The sequence below is a fragment of the Pogona vitticeps genome, chromosome 3 (genome assembly GCF_051106095.1).
Source record: "Pogona vitticeps strain Pit_001003342236 chromosome 3, PviZW2.1, whole genome shotgun sequence".
NCBI classification, from domain to species: domain Eukaryota; kingdom Metazoa; phylum Chordata; class Lepidosauria; order Squamata; family Agamidae; genus Pogona; species Pogona vitticeps.
In genome coordinates this window covers 80,072,011-80,087,265 of record NC_135785.1, presented here as the reverse complement: position 1 = coordinate 80,087,265, position 15,255 = coordinate 80,072,011, and the positions used below count along the sequence as shown (strand labels likewise).

Here is a 15,255-nt window from a genome sequence, read left to right as displayed (position 1 = left end):
AAGTTGAATTTTACTCTCTCAATGTTAGTTTCTTTGCAACATGATATCTCCTTATGTCCTATGAATACATTAACACAAACTGTCAACAGAAAATTGGCAAAAACGTGGAGGGATCTTAAAGATTGTTATATTTTCATATGAGCTTTCATGGATAAAATCCACTTCCTCGGACATAATGGAGAGATATAATGTGGCAGATCTTTATATATGGCATCAAAATACAGATATAATAGTGGGTGAAAAAGTCAATGGGGAATTTAACAGTGGGGTGATTGTTTGATATACTGATCTATTCAGTTGAAGCTTATACTATAAAAACTGCAAAAACCTCTCATATAGAATAACAGTGGTGGAAATAACATGTTAATTATACTAAGGAGGTTGGCTTTTTCAGTTGTTAATGGCCATTCCTTTATAGGATATTTTGTAAGCAGCTACAATGGTGGGTGAATTACCCATGCAATGGATGACTACAAGAACAACACAGTAATGAGTTCAGACTCTCTGGTTTATGTTTGTAGTTTTTAAGGTGGATCTGTTAATGGAGAAAATGTCTCTGGAATATACAGTGCAGTACAATTACAATTAGAGTGCACTACAATTGTTTCATTGTTCACTCTTATTACTTTATCTCATTTATATCTCCTTTATCTCTTTTTTTATTTCACATTAAAAATATTTCAGTGCAAGCTTATGCTGGCCAAAATTAATTAATCCCTCCACCAGAAAAACATTCTGCAACACATATCCTACAAAGTTAGTAAAGGTGACTTGCTAAAAAATACGATCTGACATTTATTTCATGTTGTCAAACATATAATCCAATGAAAATTGAATATTTTATTTTATATATAGAATGCAATAAGGAATACCACTGTGACATTACATATAAATGAATAATGTTTATGTCAAAGTCAGAAGAGGAGACTGATAGATTTACAGTGTAGCTTTATTTAGCTCACCCTGTGGTGATCTAATGATTATATACACATATACAGTATTTACTTTCTTTAAACCTTGGCCCTTAGCTTCCAAATAAGACTTCAGTTTTACAATTGCCCTGCTGCATTTGTGAGGGGAAGGGGAGAGAACCTAGACAATATGGTCTTCCATTTGTAACATCCCTGTGTTTCCCTGTTTTCCATGGGGTTTTTTGATGAGAAGAAATAAATCTGCTCAGGATGAAAAATAAAACAGTACCTTTTAACTGGTAGCACCAGGAGTCCTGAGTCTGGAAGCACCCAATTTCCCTTATGTTTGCTTTATTTATTATGTATTTTTTTTTAAAAAAAATTATCCCCCCTTTCTCCTTTCAAAGGACTTAAGGTGGCTTTCTTACCATTTGAAACCAGACCATCAGTATACACTTTACTGCATATATGTTTGGTTCAATTTATCAGGTTGGAAACACATGTAAAACTCACCACATGTCATCTGATTTTCTTTCAGGTTCCGAAATGGTGTTCCTCGTAAACTCCTTGGGAAAACACAAATCGTTTCTTCTGATATCCGTACTGAGACATTTCTAGACCAGTGTAAGACCCATTTGAGATTACAGTCACAGATGAGAGAATCAGTATAGAAATGTCTGAAAGCAAATCCCAAATAAAGAAATATTCTTTCTTTAGAAGTTCTTTTTTACATAATGTCATATATAGCTAATGAGGAAAACATCAACCCTGTTTGACAAAGCCCAGCTATCTCATTTTGCTCCAGTGTGAATAGGGTTGAATGCTAATGAAACACACAAGAGATAGAAAAAATGAGAATACTCACAATCTTTCACCTAAAAAATGAGCATATGCTCCCATGTGGACATTGCCCCCATTAGAGAGGGACGGTGTTCACATTGGATATTTATGATAGATTCAAAGAAAATGCAAACAATTTTTTTCTAATTGGACTTCTCATTCACACCCAAAGTCATTTTTCTCCTTCTTCTTAGTTCTGTGTTACAGTTGTCATGTATAAACAGTACTACTGATTTTAATTCACATGCTTTGATTGGGTTCTCAGACAGCTAAACAATGACTTAACACCGAACATGCAACTTTCTGCTGCATGCGGATGTACTATTACTACCTCTGATCAATTAATAAGATTCAAGATGTAATAAATTTGGGGGCAGGATCCAGTTTGATAACTTTCATTTCATTTCTGGGTGTCTGAGTATTCATACAACTCTTAATATGGTACTTAATTTGCCATCCCCTCCTATCCTTCAGTGCTGCAAATGGTACCTGAGATATGTGTATGTGTGGTGTTGCATATGTATGTTTCTAGATATGTAATAGAGAAACCTAGGTATTCACACACACACACACACACACATACACATACATATATGTATACGTGTGGGTGTGTGGTTTGTACATGCTTTCTTTGTATGAGTGTATGGCTTCTCCTTAGCTGTATGGCATACGGTTAAGATAATCTTTACAGCAGGTACATGTGATTCAAAGGTTAGTTTTTATTGAGCTGTACAAATCCAGTTTTCAGAAATTACAGATAAAATTGATTTTAATTCTTAGTGTGGGAATTTTGAAATGGCATTTCAGATGGGAAAAAAGGAGTTCTTATAGCCCTAAGCATACAGCCTTCCAAATCTTTAGTCTTTCATAGCCCATAGTTCCACCATTACTGTATATTATGACTAAATTCCAGTTCTAGTACAGTGAAGTTAATAAATGTCTAGGAGTCATAATATTTAACTTCCACATGCACGTAATTATAAAAACACTATTTGCCCTCTACACTCTAGTTAATTTTTCATCTGTCTTTTTATTGTTTAATAAAATCTGCCTTATTTGCTAACAAGGATGAATATTTAAATGTTTTAAATCTAATATGTACATTTAATCTAAGTAGAGTTATAATGAACATATAAGAGGTTTTATGCAAATGTTGTAAAGAATTAATTTGTTTGTCCTCTGCTTCCATTCATCCCTTCATAAAATGTAAGGGAAATTAACCATAAAGCTTTAGTATTTTTAATAGAACTTCAAGTAAAAAAGGCCTACATAAAACTACTATTGCAACCTTATTACTCTGGCTCCAAAAAATTGTTTAATATTCCAGAGATCTGAAGTTAGTTCTGCATGCAGAAAAAGAAATAGAATGTGTTTTACAAAATGTACATAAAAATGAACATTACTTTCAGGGAACATAAGGCCCTGAAAATCAAGATAACAATGAAGCTGAACACAAAAGAGTGTGTGTGCGCACACACACACGTGCGCACCACATCACATGTATGTGTGTGCGCATGTGTGTGTGTGCATATGTGCACGCACAGATGATACAAAGTCAACACATATTTCACACAGTCCAGACATACTTACAAGGCTTTCAGAGCTAACAGCTCAGAGAAAACTCCATTCATGAGACTTGAAAAAATGTTCCCTGATAAATTCCTAAGGGCAAAAAAGCAATTATTGTAAAAAAACACCATTTAATGAAAGACATTTTGAACTGTTTAACTTTTATTTTGTTCTTAGTAATAAAATCTTTTAAATAGTCAAACCAGAATGAAGAATTCATAGCTATAGCTATACATTTATGTTAAACTTCTAGATGAGAATCTATATATACTCTCATCTAGAAGTTTAACATAAATGTATAGATGTAACAATGAATTTCTCATCCCAGTTTGACTGTATATAGTCATAATATTTAACTAGTAGTGGCTAGTAGTTATTAGCTGTGTTATCTGCAGTAATAGAGACAGTATGTCTATGAATACCTGTTATTGGGGAACAAAAGTAGGACACTCCCTGGGTGGTAGTTGTCCCTCAAGCATTTATTTGTCCATTGGGGGAATGGAATGTTAGAGTTGAAGAGGTCTTTGGTGCTCCTCCAGCAGAGATCATATCAGGCTCTACTCACCGCTATATTTATATGGTGGTGGATTGATCTCTCACATGTGCAAAATTCTACTTTTATATCAGTTATGCTAGCTTATAGTCAATTTAACTTTTATCAGTCTTCTCTTTTGTAGAGTGTGAAACTGAACAAACCATACAGTATATATAAATAAATGTATAGATATAACAATGAATTTCTCATCCCAGTTTGACTATATATACAGTATAGTCAAACCGGGATGACAAATAGATGCTTGAGGGACAACTAACACCCAGGCAGTGCCCTTCTACTTTTGTTCCCCAATAACAGGTATTCATAGACATACTGTCTCTATTACTGCAGATAACACAGCTAATAACTACTAGCCATGCAAAGTCTTATCCTCCACGAAGAGAAAAGAAGAGGATATAAGGATTTTTTTTAAAGAACAGCTTTGCTCTACACATTAATGCACTTTCCCATTCATTGCAATTCCTTTTACTTCAAGTGGATGGATTGCTCATGGACAACCACACACTCCAATTTAAAAGGAAAGGAAAGGAAAGATTAAAAGCATTTTTATGGAGGACTAACGTGGACTGGCGTGTGGTGCTGTCCAGAGGAGGGGTTAACTCTTCCCACTTCATTTTTCCCATGCTCAGATTTTACCCTCAAGGATCTATTAGCCACAGTGAGGAAAAAAAACCCACATGCACAATATTGACACATCTCTCTCTCTCTCTCTCTCTCTCTCTCTCTCTCTCTCTCTCTCTCTCTCTCTCTCTCTCTCTCTTTCTTGTCATGGTGGAAGGAAGAACAAATGGGAAAGATTAAGGGAGAGTTTTAACCCCTTTGCTTCAGAACTAGTTCCATCTACTTACCTCATCACTGCTGTTTTTAAGTCTTTAATACAAACACACACAGAGAGAGAGAGAGAGAGAGACAAAAAACCCTCCAGAATGATCACCAGGAGAGACAAGAGGGCTAAATATGGAGCTCATATCACTACATCTTTATCATGGACAAAGAGGACTGAAGTCATCCTTAAACTCATGTGCCCTTTCACCTGAAAAATATTCTCTGACCAATATGAGCAATGAATGTCATCCTTCACTGCCTCCTTAGAATTCTGAAACCATCCACCCAACAAAATCCAGATAATAACAACAAAGCCTCCAATTACAGTAATCTCTTTGTGGATAAATGATGCAAAATCTACCTAGTTCCAAAACCGCAGTATTTTACACACAAGATGACATGAAATTTTAAGTTGTTTGAATTGTGCTGCGGTTTAAAGGGCTAAAAGAACATTTTCACTATAAAGCAAACTATCCATGAGATTTAACAGGCATTTTCAACGCTTATATGATACAGGGTTGGTTGAGTCTCAGGCTCAAGCAATGAAAGATAAAACATAATAAGGAGAGTTGACTCTGAATAGTTTTAACTGAACAATGCAAGCTAAATACATTTTCACTGAAGTAAGTTTTCGGAAAACCCTGGAGCAAGGATAGGTTCCTCTTCCTGTAGGTGACACTGAACACAGGTCTGGAAACAGCTTGGTAACACTGGGTTCAATTTTTCAAAAACCAACTTGATCAGGGGGTTTAGCTGAAGCATTTTGCATCTCTGAAGTTTCTGAACACTCTTCAAAGGCAGGCCTACATAGAGTGTGTTGTGGTAAATCAGATAAGTTGTAACTTAAGGTGTGACTGCACCCTGGGAAAATATGCTTAGTTCCACTGTGATCCACAGTTTTTCAAAATTGAGTTTCCACAGGTGAAATCACTGTCCACATGACACACAGTTTGCAGTAGGGGCACAGGCAGAAAGTGAAAAGCTGCCCTTCTCAAAGTGCTTATTGGCAATTTTCATTTATTTTTACAAAAACAAAGAAATAAATAAGTGACCTAGTGATTCTCTGTTGCAGCACTTCTTGAACGTTTTTTATTTTTTATTTTTTTAAAATAAATACTGCATGGAGACAAGGGACACTAAGTTGAGGGGAAATGACACCCTCATGAGTGCCTCTTTGCCTCTGGATCAGATGATCAAACACAGCAGACGGAAGAAAAGTGATGCTGTTCAGAGCAAATTTAAGCCACCCCTGCTGGTGAAACAAAAAATGCCGTTTCTCCACTTAAAACAGGCTACTATACTACAAAATGGGCCTCCCCACATTAGCTCTATTCCATGTATGTATGTATGTATGTATGTATGTATGTATGTATGTACGTACGTACGTACGTACGTACTTACTTACTTACTTACTTACTTACTTACTTACTTACTTACTTACTTACTTATGCCCCGCCTATCTAGACTGAAGTCTACTCTGGGCCGCTTAATTTGAATTCATCCGATGCAAATTGGGTAAATGACCAATGTAACTGCCTCCTAAGACATGTATCACTGTAGCCTGTCACACATCTCAAGGAAAGAACGTAGTTGGCACACTAGCTTCAACAGTCCAAAGCCATTCTCAAAACCTAGGCATCCAGATTCAGAGCTAAATCCAGGAGTGACCCAAACTGCAAAATGTGTTTTTAGGGGAAATGTGATGCCATCCAGTACAATCCTTACTCCATGATCTACCTTTTGACTGACCTGGAACACTTGTGTCTAGTATTGATTAAGCTTCAGGTTTTTTGTCCTCAACCAGTTCATTACTGACATAAGATACTGTACTTGTCTAAAACCAAAACAGGTTGAGTGTCATCAGCATAGTTGTGGCAAAAAAACCCAAAACTCTGAATCATCCTTCCTAATGTTTTCGGACATATGTTGAATAACGTGAGAGACAGAACAGAACACTGGGGGATCCCACAGGGGGGATGACCAGAGTGTTGAACAGGATTCTCTCAGCACTGTGTCTGAGCACTCTCCTGCAGAGAGGACCACGGTCATTGTTAATCAGTCTCTCCAAGTCCCATTCCAGAGAGACAGCACAAAAGGATGTCATGACTAGTGGTACTGAAAGCCTCTAACAGAAGCAACAGAGACACACTTCCCCATACAGTTCCTAGCATGATCATGCACAAAGGCAACTAAAGCCATCTCCTTCTCAAAAGAGGGCAAGCTGAAATGGAGCTAGACAGTCTATACACAAGAATCCTCAGAGCTCAGTTTAGAATGACTGGCAATTATTTAGTTGGTAGGTGTGGCAGAATGCCCATGTCCCATCATGTGTCACTCTAGAGCTGGAGCCTATGAGAGGACAGGAGGGCGGAGTCAAGAGGACAGTTAGAGGCAGTTGGGAGACGGAGAGAGATTGAGAAGAGAGGTTTAGAGAGCTTTAATGAGAGAGAAGGGAAAGTTGATGTGGTATAGTTGGTTTATGGATTAAAGAATAAAAGATAGATGTGTAGCCTGTATAATTAAAATTGTAAACCGCCCGGAGAGTGCTTGTAGCGCTATGGGGCGGTATATAAGTCCAATAAATAAATAAATAAAATAAATAAATAGAAGTATAATAAATAGACAGTCATCTGATAGTATTCCAGTGATTAACAGTTATTAATATGAAAAGTGATGCCCATAAAGAAACTTGTTTAATACCCAAGCGATGAGTGCAATGTAATAAAACATCTATGATTAATACTTATGCAATTTAACAACAAAATAATAAAGAATCAATTATATCTTAATACATGTGTCTTTGCAACATCTATGGTAAATAGTGGATCAAGATCCATTGGTGGCACTTGGTGAAAGAAGCAATAAGCAAGTAGTGTCCAAAGGTGGACCTGGGTTTGAGGGAAACAAACTAGGGACACTGGGGGTGCGCGCCATAAGGATTCAAGGAGAGCTTCTTCAGTAGTAATCTTCCTGTTGTCTCCTTTAGGTATGCCGGAATCCTGCCTTGCTACAAGGATGCATTCACTACTCTCATTACCCATCTGGCCAGTCCTTGTTCTTGGCTGCTTTTATAAGCCAGGAAGGGAAAGGGTCCAGTATATCTGTGGCGTCTCTTACCTCTCTAGAGATCCTGTTTATATTCTAGACAGCACAAACTGAAACACATCCATTACTGCAGGACAAGAAGGGCCCACAGTTACATCCATAGGACCTGTGTTAACTGTACTGTTTAAATCAGAGGAGGTTTGCAAAACTTTGTCAGCAAAGTGCCATGCAAATTCTTCACAGTGGGCTGTCAGGTGGTCTACATTATGTTCTTAAGAGCAAGTATATTTAAAGTCTTTGACAACTAATTTGAAACAGTTCCAAGGGATGACTCTGTCCAGATGCAAAAGTGGGAGAGAAGAAAAATACCTTTATCATGGACAAAGAAATTAGAAAGAACTTGTAATAGGCTGTAGCACAAAAATTTATATCATCATCATTCTAATCTGTCACATTTATTTCATCACTGCCAACTTATGATGTAGTATGATGTATTTATTTTTAAATTGATAAGGATGTTTTATTGCTTTGTTGCTTAGTTTTGTTTCATGTTGTAAACTGCCTGGAGAGGTCCTTGGCTAGATGGGTGGTATATAAATCAAATAAAGCTATAAATAAATCTTAGAATAAGCAAAATGACAGAGAAATAATAATCCAAAAACAAAATGGAAAATGTACTGCCTTAAAATGTGCCAAATATAATCACATTTAAAACATGAGCAGCTCATCAAATGTGAATCATTTCAGTAAATGTCCGTAGTGGAGATAATCATACATAATGTAAGTATTAAATTAAAATCAGAGAAAAATGAACAGATAGAAAGAGAGAGACAGTCAGACAGATGACCAAAAACATACAATGTTCAAATTGTGTACAATAAAATTTTCAGAGTTGGGCACTAGTTCTGAAAAAAAGATATGAGACATGAAAAATATTTCTTTTAATAAAAATCTCAGCCAGATGAAATGGTAACAAAAGCCAAAGTTGCCAACCTTATTTCTGGAGCCATCATTACAAATCACCTACCATGATCTGTAGGGTGGTGTTTTACTATATATATTATTGCTCTCTATTCATTAATTATGATCACCTCCCAATGCCCATGCATTAAGCATGAACGTCTGAGCCTGCAACACTACAAATGTAGACATCTCAGCAAGTAGGCCTCCCTAACCTTCTGATGCCTGCATTCACCATGAAGATACTGGTCAGAGGTAAGATCTTGGCCCCATGATCGCACTGCCTCCTTCAGTATGTGAGGACTTCTGTGTCACTAAATCCTAGGGTATTTATTACAAGCTGTATACTGATGAAATTCTGCTATAATGTGAAAAAAGAAAGTACACCCTCTTTGAATTCTATGGTTTTATGTGTCAGGACATAATAAAACCATCTAGTTATTAGCAGATCTGAAAATTAGGTAAATGCAACTTCAGATGAACAACAATACATATATGGAGCTAGAGACCTGGGCCAAGAAGTCCTAGTAGGAGTGCCGTCTCTCCCCAAGGCGTCTAAGGGGATGCAGACCACTCCACCTCCTACCCCACCTAGGAGGGTGCACCGAGGAGTAGATACCCAGGATTTAGAGACGGGTATGAAGGGATTAACCATCTCTACCCAGACCGAACTGGAGAGGGCAGGAAAACAAGAAAGGGGGCAGTCTGTGGTGGAGATATAAATATGGACCAGGGCAATATACCGGGGGGTTGGGAGACAATATGGTTGCAAGATCCTTGGACTGGACGCTGGGAACAAGTCAAAGTGCCCAAACAGGAGACTGAAAATAGAAGAAGAAAGGGACTGCCTCAGTGCCCATCCTATTGGGGTGAGTCAGAGACGCGTGAGTGGTGGCGTCGACTTCGAGAGGAGAAAGAAGCTCCAGAAAGGGAGGAGGTGGCTTGCCGAGCACGGCATATGGAGGAGCTGAGGAAGATGGGGTGTTACCTGGACTGTGGGATACCCAATCGGGAGAGGGATCCCCTCTGTGTGGATGAACAGGGGATGAGGAAACCCTCCCGTTACTGATAACAGAGGGAAATGAAGATGGAACCCAAGAGCCTGAGCCAATCTTGGCGGGACCATGGGAACTTAAGTCTTTGAACCCCTTCGAAACCGACATGTGGTCGCCCTTGCGAGAGCTGTTCATCACAGAAGAGAAGTTCATGACGAAACCTGTTGATGTTACCGTTCCGTTACCAGAGTTAATAAACAGAGACCCTTCTTTTGATTCAAAAATGACTCATGGTTTATTTGGAAACAGGGAGGCCCCACGATCCAAACCCTCACAACATGACATATTACACCATGCCAGGTCCATATTACACCATGTCAGGATTTATTTAACAAAAATAAAGCCAAAATGGAGAAGCCATGTATGAAAAACGAAATATACCCTTACTGCTTTCAGAGGAATTAAGAGGCTAAGTAGCAGCCTGGTGCTGCTAACCAAATGCCCTTGAGTAACTGATCATCAGCAAGTGTGACCACTCTTTTATTTATTTATTTATTTTAGAGCTGCTCAGTCTGGTTCTTTTATTGTGCATAAGCCTTCATCCATCTTTACCTCCATGCTTGCTGTTTGCCATTTTAAAGACTGACTCAAATTTGTTACTCAAACATTTAACCAACTAGGGTAACAAATTAATTTTTAATAAATTATTTCTAGGTTCTGTTCCAGATCTCTTCCATTTAGTGGCATATCATCAGATATATCCAGTCTAATAATAATAATAATAATAATAATAATAATAATAATAATAATAATAATAATAATAATAATAATAATTATTATTATTATTATTATTATTATTATTATTATTATTATTATTATTATTACAAATATATTTGTATAAATAAATAAGACCAGACACATGCACACACATAACATTCCCCAAACACTCCCCACCCACTAGAAATCCCCCACTAAAAATACAAACATCTACACCTCAGGCCAAGTAACACAGTCCAACTAATTATTCACTACTGGTGGTCTTTAAGCTCATTATTAATTGCAATTATAGCTCTAGGATAAAAACTATTTAGAAAATGTGTGGTCCGAGTCTTAATTGTTCTATATCTTCTGCCAGACAGTAACAGTTCAAAAAAGTTATAAGCAGGATGGGAAGAGTCTCTCAGGATGCTGTGTGACTTCCTCAGACAGTGGGATGTGAAGATGTCATCCAGGGTTGGTAGCTGGAGCCCGATGATATTCTGGGCAATTTTAATGGTTCTCATCATCATTATTATTATTATTATTATTATTATTATTATTATTATTATTATTATTATTATTATTATTATTATTATTATTATTATTAGCGGCAGGCCGGGTTCCTGCTGTCTGTGAGACAGTGGGAATCCGGGGCCAGGGACTCGCCCAATGGATAAGCAAGGGGTATTTATTACCCCTACCTGTCACCACTTCCGCACTACTGCAGGCCCTTTTTATTGATGCCAATGTCTCATCACCATCTCATACTCAGTCCTTGGTGTCTAAGTTCCCCATCTGATATGCTCATGAATCTGATTAGCTCAGAAATGAGCCAGGTTACGTCCATCAAGGTACTTTTGTGTCTGGTCTCTGGGTGTCTGTGAATTTCGTTGTATGGGTATACTGTGTATATACTTACAATGACAATAAATTATTATTATTATTATTATTATTATTATTATTATTATTATTATTATTATTATTATTATTATTATTATTATTATTATTATTATTATTATTATTATTATTATTATTATTATTAATAATAATAATAATAATAATAATAATAATAATAATAATAATAATAATAATAATAATAATAATAATAATAATAATAATAATAATAATAATAATAATAATAATAATAATAATGTATGTACCTTGGTTCAACGATCTCTGACACTCTCTCCCTAGATGTCGAGCTGGATAAACGCATTGGCAAAGCAGCTATCATGTGCTCTAGACTCACAGAGAGAATACGACTTAATAAGAAACTGACGGCATACACCAAGATCCAGGTCTATAGAACCTGTGTCCTGAGCACACTCCTGTACTGCAGTGAGTCCTGGACCCTTTGTGCATGGCAGGAGAGGAAGCTGAACACGTTCCATATGCGCTGTCTGTGACACAATTTTGGCATCACCTGGCAGGACAAAGTTCCAAATAGAGTAGTCCTAGAATGAGCTGGAATTTTTTAGCATGTATACATCACTGGAACAGCAACATCTATATTGGCTTGGGCATGTTGTGAGAATGGCTAACGGTCAGATTCCAAAAGATCTCCTGTATGGAGAAGTAGTGCAGGGAAATCACCCCAGAGGGAGACCACAGCTGTGATACAAGGACATCTGCAAGTGGGATCTGAAGGCCTTAGGGATGGACCTCAACAGATGGGAAACCTTGACATCTGAGCGTTCAGCCTGGAGGCAGGCGGTGCATTATGGCCTCTCCCATTTTGAAGAGACCCTTGTCCAGCAGGCCGAGGCAAAGAGGAAGTCACAAAAGCAGCAACATCAGGGAGCTGGACAGGGGACAGATTGGATTTGTCTTCAGTGTGGAAGGGATTGTCACTCTCAAATTGGCCTTCTCAGCCACACTAAATGCTGTTCCAAGTTCTCTATTCAGAGCACGTTACCATAGTCTCTCGAGACTGAAGGATGCCTAATCTAACTTCCATCAAACCAGAAACCACCCAGAATGTTTTTTAAATATCATCCTGACTTTCAGAAGACATACACCTTTTCCTCGCCAATCTGGGGGGGAAAAGTCTTCCCTTAAAAGATTTAACAATGGAGGAACAGGGAGATGCAGAAGTTTGTCCCTACTTCCTTCACTCACCAGTGCTCCAGTAAGCAGGGATGTTGGCAAGTCTTTGGGTCTGAGTCCCAAGTCCAAGTCACAGTTTTTGGTACCAAGTCCTGAGCCCCAAGCCCCAAATCTGAGTCCCTATTAAAAACAAGATTTCTCTCCCCCCAGGAAAAAGGGAGGGGGTTCCAAGTCACAAGTCAAGTCCAAATCACTGAGGGGAAAAGATCTTAATCGAGTCCAAGTTGAGTCAATGGTACAACTTAAATCCGACTTGACAGCAAATCCCACAACTCAAGTCCTTATCCCTGCCAGTAAGTTCCACAGGATATGCAGTTTTTCCAATGAGCCACTACCACTGTAGTAAGTATTGAGAGACCTGTATCTTCTACAGTCTATCACAGAGATTTTAAACAGTTTGCTCATTTTAACATCAATGTTAAATTCATTGCCCAGAATCCAATGAATATGGATTCTGGGCATTGAGAATTATGCATATATGTGAAATTGCATAAGGCATAGAAGTGAATAGCTGTTAGTTAATGGCTGCTGGTTCTATTTCTCATGATGGGCACACAATCAGGAATGGAACTGATGATACCCAGTTCTACATCTCCTTTTTTTCCAACAACAGTGGATTCTGTCTCATCCCTTGAGTGCTGCCTCGGGGCTGTTCAGCAATGGATGAAGGAGAACGGACTGAAGCTGAATCTGGGCAAGGCGAAGGTCCTTTGGGTGGGTGCCCCAGACTTCAGTGGTCTGGGAAACTCCCTCTCTTTTTTTGGGGGGGTGACTCTTACCACCAAGAGTAAGGTTCACATCTTGGTTGTACATCTGGAGATCCAGGTGTTGTCAGTGGTCCATTCCACACACTTCCACCTTCAGCAGATAGCCCAGCTGTGTCCCTATCTTGATGTGGGGGTGCTCACCACTTTGGTCTATGTGCTCGTCTCAAGATTAGACTACTGTAATGCGCTCTATGTGGGGCTGCCTTTGAGATTGATGCAGAAACTTCAGATGGTACAAATGCCACGGCCAGACTTCTATCTAGGGTGAAGAGGCACCAACATATTTCCCCCATGCTGGCTGCCTTGCATTAGCCACCCATTCATTTTCGTGTTGATTTCAAAGTTCTTATGATTATTTATAAAGCCCTAAATGGTTTAGGACCTCAATATCTGGCAGAGCACCTTCTCCCACCCAGTTCTGCCAGAGACACTTGTTCCAGCCAGGCCGGGCGACTGAGGGGCCTAATGCTGCAGGAGGCCCAGAAGAAAAGAACGAGGAACTGGGCCATCTCAGCAGTGGCCCCTCGCCTCTGGAACAACTTGCCCGTAGAGATCCGCCTGGCTCCCTCTGTGTGTGTCTTTAGAAATAAAGACATGGTTATTCAGGCAGGCTTTCCCTCCTGCTGCATCTTAATATTTACATTTTTACATCTTGGATTTTTACATATGTATTGGTTATATTGTTTTTAAATTTTGTAATACCGCCCAGAGTAGACCCAGTCTAGATGGGCGGGGTATAGATCTAATAAAATAAATAAAACTAACATCTCATTAATTAGCAATGTTTGCCATTACAAGGTACACAATTTCACCTGTGCACATGTAAATCACCAATATGATTCTCATGGATACATTTTTTATTAAACATGTAAAACATAGCGTCTCAACAGTACTATTCATTGCTATACTTCTGAGGAAAGGCACTTCCCCTTGTTTGTAGGGGAAAGTACCCACACATCTCCAATGAAGGGCTGGTTTCTAGGACATAATTCCTATATCTGGACCCCAAGGTTTTTCGACTACAATTCCAGAGGCCCTAGCCAACTTTGGCAGGCAAGGCTGGGAACCTGTTCCCTGTACAGAACAAGTAATTCTTTGGCTATTTTTACACAGATTTCTTTTGCTAGGGAAGCTACGTGGAAGGCAAATGCATAACGTTCAATTGTTTCTAGCTGGCAATCAGCAAGTCTTTACTGGGGTTCTTGCGAGCATATGACTGCTGATTTGACACATGCTCAAGAGTCCCAGTGACAACTTATTAACTGCAAATAGAAGACACTAAATGTTATACTGTTTGCCTTCCATAAGTGTAAAAGAGCATCAGGATTTCAGCCAAAGTGTAATAAGCATTTGAAGGACAAAAATCAATTCCCCCTCTTGCACGGAGTTCAAGTCACACTGACCAATTTTATATTCTAGCCAGCAGGACAATCAGACAACTGGAAACCACTGTTGTATGCTCTCCGGGGAAAGTTAGTTTGAAAAATGCTTCTAGAAATTAGACTTTAAGCAAATTCAAACTATAGAAGGAAAACGACTGAAGAAGCTACTTGAATGAGTAGTGAAACATTTCAACATAACAAGGAAGAGGTCCAGTTGCCTTGACTCAACTTCCAGATATTGAGGGAAACATTTTGGAAAGTGGAAGATTATGCTTAGATGATTCCCATGGTCCCTCCCAGAAGGGAAGTTATCACTGTAATAGAGAATTGAATGTATTTCTACATCAAAATAAAAGATGGCATATTAAGAGTCTTAAGTGGATTGAAGCCCTCTTTGAAGCCAAAATACAGATGATCTAATTTGCAATGCATGGAACACACAGGAAACCAACACAGAGTGAATGGGAAGTACTTGACAGCCAGTCACGTTCACACACCAAGAAAACTTTCCTGAAAAGGTATTACATTTTCTAAAAATTG

At 38.4% G+C, this 15,255-nt stretch overlaps 1 protein-coding gene across 3 annotated transcripts in view; it reads right to left on the bottom strand.

Moving 5' to 3' along the window:
• Positions 1-15,255, bottom strand: part of ADGRA1 (adhesion G protein-coupled receptor A1) — a 453,957-nt gene that overhangs the window by 276,986 nt on the left and 161,716 nt on the right. For all 3 annotated transcript variants that reach the window (XM_078391268.1, XM_020795002.3, XM_020795003.3), the window contains exons 5-6: positions 3,342-3,413; positions 1,425-1,588 (exon numbers count right to left, since the gene is read on the bottom strand). In XM_078391268.1, the coding sequence (XP_078247394.1) occupies positions 1,425-1,588; positions 3,342-3,413 (236 nt within the window). The remainder of the gene's footprint in view (positions 1-1,424; positions 1,589-3,341; positions 3,414-15,255) is intronic.